Below are 9,107 nucleotides of genomic sequence, written 5' to 3' on the forward strand. Positions count from 1 at the left end.
TGTACATGATCACCTTCTTTTACGAAACTTCAGTGACTTTCATATATTTATATTGATATACATATATATACGTGTGTTTGGGTGCGTGTGTGTATATACATCTCTATATATAAAGATGATGCGTAGTCTAGACGGCGTTTTTAGATTTCATTATTCTCTTTAACCCGGGCAACGCCGGGTATTTCTGCTAGTCTATAATATAAACAGACATAAGAAGTTTTGGGGGGGAAAAACAGTCAAGTTAGACTAATAAGTACAAAAAAAAAAAAGAAAAAAGACAAGTGGAAAACTGTTTTATTGTAAACCTATCCAACCTGGAAAAAGAACCTAAAATTGATGATTGTTCTTACCTTACACAATACCATCTAAATCTCTTACAGAAGTAATAGTTAATTCTTGTTTTTGACTCCTCACTCTTTTCCTGTGATTTATTTTCCAGCCATTTATTTTCCTAACCCTAACTTTTTCATTTTTTTTTTTGGTTTTGAGAATTCATCTAAGTGATACTGCTATAGTAAAAACAATCCTTTTAAATAAAACTTGATCTACAAGTGTTACATTTTTTTCCCGTTTTTGCATCTGCTGTTTTGTATTATAAATTAATTCTTTGATTCTGCACTTGATAATTTAAAAAAAAATATTTGGAGTGCACTTATCCTTTTAAAATGATATAAGCCATGTATATGTTGCTGAATATGTAGTAGAACTCTCAATGTAAAATTCAAGATGTAACTATAATTTTAGGTCAATATATTTTTCTATGTTTTCACTTGCTTAAAACAATTTTAAGATTTAAAGATTTGATTTTGAAATAAATTTCTGTAAATGTTTTTATGTTATTTGTTATAGGGAAGCTGGACTAATGCTATGAGAAAGCAGAGAGAAAAGTTATTAGAGCTCATTAGGAGATTAGCAGAGGATGATAAAGAAGGTGTGATGGCTCATAAGGTTTGTAATATATTTTTACTTTGGCTTGTCATTTAATTTATTTGTCCCATTATTTGATATGTTTCAATGACAAACTGTCTTAGATAGTTCTACTGGTCACAGAAGGACAATAGCTATTACCTATCCATTTTCCATTTCTTAGGGGTGTTCAGTTTTGTGAAATGTTATTGCTTCAGACACAAAAAAAAAAGCCTTGATTAGAATTTTAGTAGAACATTAAATTGTTTGGCATATCATTATGCTTCAATTGGAGAAGTTTAATTATAGATATAGTCCACTCTGCGGGGGTGGTTGGTGTTAGGAAAGGCATCCAGCTGTGTAAAAAAAAAAACCATGCCAAAACAGACATAGAAGTATGGTGCATTCTGGCCAGCCCCTGTTAAACCATCCGATCCATGCCAGCATGGATGGAGGACATTAAATGATGATGATGATGATAACATATATAGCAGACATAACTTCGTTGTTCAGAAGTTCACTTTGCAACTATATGATCTTGAGTTCAGTCCTACTGCATGGTATCTTGGGCAAGTGTCTTCTACTAAATCTATTCACAAGGTTTTGGTGGTTAGAAACTTGGAGTCTGTTGTACTCATATAGGCGTGTGTGTGTGTGTGTTGTTGTTGTTGCTTCAGTCAACAATTTATCTGTTCATTTGGTGCCTTTGAAAAAGCATGTAATAAATGATCTCTTACTTGCAAAACAGATTAGTGTTAGCAACAGGAAAGGCATTTGGCTGTAAAGTAATGCCTCAATTTTATATTCATCTAACTTGTACTAGCATGCAAAAACTAATGTAAAATGAACTATATATGTATAGACTTTCATTTGTCATGGTGAAAAAGCTTGAATTAGGAAATACAAATTATGTTCTCCATCTTGTATGACTTTTCACTTTATCAAATACTTGATTTTTATTTTTTCCTCTCTTGAAATATTTCTCCATAATTACATTGTTTATTACTGTTAATTTTAAATATCTTTTTAACTAGTTAAAGGTGCAGGAGTGGCTGTGTGGTAGGTAGCTTGCTTACCAGCCACATGGTTCTGGGTTCAGTCCCACTGCATGGCACCTTGAGCAAGTGTCTTCTATAGCCTTGGGCCGACCAAAGCCTTGTGAGTGGATTTGGTAGATGGAAACTGAAAGAAGCCTGTCATATATATATATATGATTGTGTGTCTGTGTTTGCCCCCCCCCCCCTCCATCGCTTAACAACCGATATTGATGTGTTTACATCCCCGTAACTTAGCAGTTCGGCAAAAGAGACCGATAGAATAAGTACTAGGCTTACAAAGAATAAGTTCTGGGGTCAATCTGTTCGACTAAAGCATGGCCACAGTCAAATGACTGAAACAAATAAAAGAATAGTTGTCTTAATTAATTTTGCGATATGCCATGCTTGAGAAGAAGACCCATCAAGCCAAGTGAAATCGTAGTTGTGGCAGATACTGGTGTCCTGCAACTAGGACCTGTGCTGGTGGCACGTAAAAGCAACCACTACACTTTTGGAGTGGTTGGTGTTAGGAAGGGCATCCGGCTATGGAAACTATGCCAAATCAGACTGGCGTCTGGTGCAGCCCCTCGGTTTACCAACCCTGGTCAAACTGTCCAACCCATGCCAGCTTGGGCAACAGACATTAAATTATGATGATTCCTTTATGACTGTTTTTTTTATAATAGTAATGATAATAACGAGCTTGTTGTATACAGTGCTTAGGTGCACTGTGACTAATAGGAAATGGTTAAAATAGGAGGCAAAAGGCAGACATATAAGCCAAGTAAAGAAAGACAGCTACAAAAGCTAGAAGTACAGGCAAAGTACACAGAATAAAGCACAAAAAGACAGAAAGGTGAACATTAAAATAGTCATAAAGTGGAAAGAGTATAAATATGTCAGGAATAGTGTTGGTGAATTCGAGGAAGCATGGAGTTTTCGAAGGATGCAGTGTTCTGACGGCTAACAATTGATATGGGTAGTTTATTCCATGCTTCAACAATTCTAAGTATGTAAAAAATGTTTCTGAAGCCGTGGGTGTTGTTCGTTTTTTGATTTTATAAGCAAGTTCACAAGTGGTAGAGGTATTGAATTCAAAAAGGTGGCCAGAATTGTTGTTGGAAAGATAGTGGATAATCTTGTTTTGTGGGTTTCTATCAAGTCAGCTGCTAGACATTGAAACTTTAGTGTGTTGATGCCCAGGGAAGCAGTTGGTTCAAGATATGGTGATTGACTGAGAGAAGGTATACATTTGGCTGCATGTTTCTGTACAACTTCCAGAGGATCACTATTCTAGACAAGATGAAAGTTTAAGACTGGAAATGCAAACTGTAAGTGTTGCTGTACTATAGGCATATATATAAATGTTTAAATAGTTTTAACAGTAAAACTTCTATTATTGATCTAAAGATTGTTTCTAAGATTTAGGTAACAAAATAATTTTGATTTATTTTCCAATGATGATTTATTTCCTTTTTTTCTTTTTTTTCCTTCAGGTTTTAGGGTTGTTATGGAATCTTGCTCATAGTGAAGATGTTCCAACTGAGATCATGGACCAAGCCCTGACAGCTCATATAAAAATTCTGGATTATAGTTGCTCTCAGGTAAATATTTTAAAAAATGTGTTTATTCTTCAACCATTATGCTTTTCTTTGTTGTTTATCATTTTCTAGATTTAGTTTGGTAGGGATAACTCTGGTAGTTCAGGGCTGAACTAGGTGTATTATTTATTGTATCTGGCATGGCTGTGTGGTTAAGAAGCTTGCTTCTCAACCATATGGCCTTGGGTTCACTCCCCTGCATGGCAAGTATCTCCTACTATTGCCCTAAGCCATGTGAGTGAATTTTGGTAGATGGAAACTGGAAGAAGCCAACCTTGTGTGTTTATACTCTTGTCTTGATGTCACATGGTGATTATAAATGAGCATCATCATCATCATACAAGTTATGTTGTTTGTTTCCAGTCTTCTGTGGAAAACATGTTTGGTCATGGGGAAATATTTCCTTGCTTAGAAACAAGTGAAGGTTGATGACAGGAAGGGCATCAAGCCATAGAAAAGTTGCCTCAACAAATTTTGTCTGATCCATGCAAACATGGAAAAATGGAAGTTAAAATAATGATGATATGGATAGTTTGGGGTTCATAACAATAACATCAATTCATATCAGAGTTGGCTTCACTGTTCATTCTTCTAAGATTTAGAAAGTAAGCACTACTGTACCATTGTTTACAAACTGGGTCATGTGCTTCATCAAAGAAAGTCATTATTTTCTAGATTGATGAGCTTTCATAGTTTAAAAAAAAATTTTTTTTTAAAATCTAGTATTTAGATTTTTGCTACAAATCTAAACTTAGATAGACCAAGGAAAATGTGGGAAAAGGAGTGAGATCAGATCTGAGAATGTTTGCACTTGTTAGTCTTCTCTAATTTGTGTGGTCAAAGAAATCAGTATTGTAGTAATTCTGTGCTCATAGTAATATGTTGAATGAGGAGGATAATATAAAAAAAGTATTCTGCCATATATTAATTCACTAGAAGTGTAAAGGGTAAAGACTCCTTTCGGTCATGAATGACCATGGGATTGCTCCTAGAAAGTTACTCTCCGAAGCACAAGTCTCGGCAAGGTATTTAGAAGACCAGCAGTCGCCCATGCACACCAGCCTCTCCTCTCCATATCACTGATGTTATCCAAGGAAAAGGCAAAGGCCAATACAACATGGCACCGGTGACATTGCAACTCATTTCTACAGCTGAGTGAACTGGAGTAATGTGAAATAAAGTCTCTTGCTCAAGAACACAACACACAGCCCAGTCCATGAATCAAACTCACTACCTCATGATTGCAAACCCGATGCTCTAACCACTGAGCCATGCGCCTTCACACAGAAGTGTACATATAGTGAAACGGATAAGCGATATTACTGATAGATATTATATCGGGAGTAGCAACCCAGTTAATCAGTGAATAACATTGTGAAGGGGACCACAGTGAAAAAAGTAGTAGCAAGGAAATTTTTTGAAAAGAAGAGTGAGAGAGAGAAGTAGAGATTAAACATTTTACTCATTTTGTGTATTGTGAGAAGAATTGTAAATTATTTACAACTGCATGGCTCATCAGAAATTTATCGGAGAGGAGTCTGTAAAATAATGGTGGATTCACTTGAATTTAATGACAATAAAAAATAAGAAACAGAAACATAAGTTTTAGAACTAAATGTAGACTGTTACTGTAAATTTCAGTGTTGGTTTTCATAGTAACAAGCAAAGCTGTAGTTTGACACTTTTACCATTGCAACTACCACCGCAAGTTTTGATGAGTAATGTCATTTTGTGCCTGTGTTATTTCTGTCTGTCATTTTGTTGCAGACAACAGACAGGAAACATGTACAAAATGCTGGCTGTTTTCTAATTGGACTAAAAATGATCAAACTTTAAACCTCTGTAACATTTTCCTTAATTTTTCTGCTAATAAATGAACCCCAAATTCAGATACAGTGTGAAAAAATTACCTCAATGTGCCAAATTTGAAAATTTTCATTTAATTAAAAAATTCCCAAGTCTGGGACAGCATCCCAAAAGATCTGTCTATTTCAACAAAAGTATGTTAACAAAAGGTTTATTGCTTATATTTTTTCTACATTATGTGCATGTGTTTTCTCCTCTCAGGATCGTGATAGTCAGAAGATGCAGTGGATTAGCAGGTTTGTTGAAGAGCTGAAGAATGACAAATGGGTTTTACCTGCCTTGAAACAAATTAGAGAAATATGTCAGTTATTTCCTGAAGTAAGTTTCTCTTTATGTTGTAACTTGATCTTTATATCTTGACACTCCTTTTCTGTGTGTATATGTGTGTGTATAATAATGATAATAATTAGGCACAGATGTGGCTATGTGGTTAAGAAGTTTGATCTACAATGTTTCAAGTTCAGTACCACTGCGTGGCAGCTTGGGCAAGTGTCTTCTACTACAGTCCCAGAACATCCAAAGCCCTGTGAGTGGATCTGGTAGATGGAAACTGAAAGATTGTCGAGTGTGTGTGTGTGTGTGTGTGTTAGTGCCTCCTTGTCTTGACACAACATGGTAGTTCTAAATGAGTGTCCTCATCGTACAAGTGGTGTCCTTCATTTGCAATCTTCCATCCAGTTGTGTGGAAATATTAATCTTACTTGGAAATGGTTGAGGGTTGGTAAAAGGAAGAGCATTTAACCTTAGAAAATCTGCCTCAACAAATTCCAAGTGATTACAGGAAATTGGACATTGAAACAATGATAAATTCCTTTACCCAAAACTAAGATTTCTCTCCGAATGCTCCATAATCATACCAGCAGTGACAGAAGAAATCCCTAGCTTAGAATAAATGAATAACCTCTACTTCATTTTCTGAGTGATTCTTATTCTAGTTTGTAAATTCATCAGCTCAAAGAATAGCTCTTGGTTAAGAAACTTGCTTTGCAACTGCTTGGTTCTGGGACCATTCCCATTGCACAGCACATAGAGCAAATATCTTTTAGTATAGCCAATTTTTTGGTCAATACTTTGAGTGGAATTTGGTAGCCAGAAAATGTGTAAGCATGCGCTTGTTTACATTGGTATGAATACCTGTGTTTGTATGTTGTATCCATGTGTATGGTAGAGGTGTGTGGCTCAGTGGTTAGGGTGTTGGACTTATGATCATAAGATTGTGGTTTCGATACCTGGACCAGGCGATACATTGTGTTCATGAGCAAAACACTTCATTTCACGTTGCTCCAGTCCACTCAGCTGTAGAAATGAGTACCACTAGTGGAGGCGTGTTGTTTAGTGGTTTGGGTGTTGGATTCATGACTGTGGTTTTGATCCCTGGACTGGGTGGAGCCATTGTGTTCTTGAGCAAAACACTTCATTTTACATTGCTCCAGTCTACTCTGCTGTAGAAATGAGATTAGCCTGGAGAGGGATGGGCTCCACCAGGCTTTCTCACCCTAGATATGCTGCATAGCTGCAGTGGTCTGACAACCCCCAAGGGGTTACGGGACTTGTCATTGTCATCTGTGTATATCCTGTAACTTAGTGGCGCAACAAATAGAGAAAAATGATATAAATAGTAGATTGGCTGAGATCCTCAAAGGCAGTACCATGCTTTTTGAGAGTTTTAGATGTCAGTTAGGTTTCCACCTATATGGTTTCAGGTTCAGTCCCATGCTGCAACACCATGGGCAAGTGTCTTCTACTATTGCTCTGGGCTGATGAAAGCCTTGTGAGTGTATTCAGTAGATGCAAACTGGAAGAAGCCTGTTGTGTATGTATACCCACACACAGATGTGTGTGTGTGATTGTGTATTTTCTCTTGACATTGCCTAATAGTTGTAAATGAGTGTCACTGTCATACAAACTGTCATTGAATTTTAATATTCAGCAAAAATGTATCCAGGCAACCTTGGAAACAAAGTGAGGCTTGGCAACGGTGGGGGGGGGGGGGGAGCATTCAGCTGTAGAAAATGTGTCTCAATAAACTTTACCTGATCCATGCAAGCTTGGAACAGTGGACATTAAACATTGAGAATGATGCCCCTCCCACACAGACAGACAGACTTGAATAAATTACTAATTCTTATAGTTGGATATATGATCATGTTTTTAGTCATGATGTAAACTAAGTATTCATCAATAAAATGCTGCTGAAACAGTTGTGAATTTTAAACTACATTTGTGTTTTTTGATGATGATATCTATATACACACACACACACATGCACACGAAATTGAATGAGGAACTTAAACAATTTACAAACTATCTCTCCTTATTGAACACAACTGTATTTTATATGTAATATTTTCTCTTTTGCTTTTTTATTCTCTGTTGCAGACATCTCAAAATTTTCCTCATGCTCAGCGAACACCTCACATGTATTATAGGAATCAAGTAATTAGTCAGTTACACCATCAGCATTCTATTGTTATGCTTGTAGCTCAAAATTTAGCAACTTACATGGAGAATGCCAGGTCTTATGCAAAAGGTAAACTTATTGTACTCTTTTTGTTTGTGCTAGAAAATAAATTATAGTGTAATTTTCTAATTAATTTTTGTTTAAAGTTGTGGAATATCTTTATTTCAAAAAGAAGAAAAGTCATCTATTTATTATTAACTAAACTAAATATGAGAGGATAGAATATTAGGATGGTTGAGTAAACGATAACAGTATCACTTTTGATTTTTTTTTGTATCTGTTCTGTGTTTGGTTGGCAGAATTTATAGAGCATCAGATAAATCACTTAGTTTTTTGTTACATTCTCTGGCCAACTTTACCTTTCTTCTTCCAAAGATGATAAAATAATTACCAAACAAGGTACTGGGAGGGATATAAATAAATAAACTCTTGGACCTGGCATGGTTATAGTCTAATGACTGTAATCATTAAAGGAAAAGAACATCCCCCTTTTTTTGTGACTTTAGATGAATTTTGTCATTTCTCAGTTTCTTTGTCACATTGCCCTGTTGTCTTGAATATATGTATCTGTCTTAGAATTCTGAAAACCCTTATCACTTATCCTACTGTCACACGTCCCTCTTTCCATTATCATTCATGATTCTCACTCTGTAAATGGATGGGTGAGTGAGCATAGATGTAAGGTTGCGAGGTGTCTTTAAGCATGTCATGGTCATGATAACCTCTCTAGTGCTGATGCCATAAAAAATGTACCTAGTACACTCTGTAAAGTGTGAGGTTGTGAAGATATGACAATATCTATGAAGATATATCTTGTGGAAGATATGACACTGGGCTGGGAGCAGTGCCATGAAAAAAAAAAAGCATCCAGTACACTCTGTAAAGGAGTTGGGATTGAATCCTAGTCAAAAATGATATGCAAGCGAGATACACTCTTCTGACCTGTCTAGGTGGGCAGTGCTCACAAATGTGTTCTGACTCTGACCATTGCAAACTGTTTAATCCATTTCAGCTTAGAAAGTGGATGTAAAATGATGACAAAGATGATGTAATTTGAATGAGGGTTCTGATAATGTATTTTTACTGTTTCATCTATATAAATATCATCATCATCGTTTAACGTTTGCCTTCCATGCTGCCATATATATATATATATATCTAATTCCTTATGTACTTTGTACTTCTATCTGTAAACCCGGTTGGCAAAATAACATGGTTTGTCATAAACACCTGTAT

General features: G+C 35.9%; 1 protein-coding gene across 1 annotated transcript in view; it reads left to right on the forward strand.

Annotated features, from left to right (window-relative positions):
- The window catches only part of LOC106883044 (probable ubiquitin carboxyl-terminal hydrolase FAF-X), a gene marked incomplete at its 3' end in the record, with an annotated part of 154,147 nt that overhangs the window by 77,303 nt on the left and 67,737 nt on the right, over window positions 1–9,107 (forward strand). Inside the window, exons 13-16 of the mRNA XM_052970921.1 lie at window positions 850–948; window positions 3,440–3,547; window positions 5,612–5,728; window positions 7,790–7,940. Coding sequence (XP_052826881.1) covers window positions 850–948; window positions 3,440–3,547; window positions 5,612–5,728; window positions 7,790–7,940 — 475 coding nt within the window. The remainder of the gene's footprint in view (window positions 1–849; window positions 949–3,439; window positions 3,548–5,611; window positions 5,729–7,789; window positions 7,941–9,107) is intronic.

Source organism: Octopus bimaculoides, chromosome 9, assembly GCF_001194135.2.
Source record: "Octopus bimaculoides isolate UCB-OBI-ISO-001 chromosome 9, ASM119413v2, whole genome shotgun sequence".
Classification (NCBI taxonomy): Eukaryota; Metazoa; Mollusca; class Cephalopoda; order Octopoda; family Octopodidae; genus Octopus; species Octopus bimaculoides.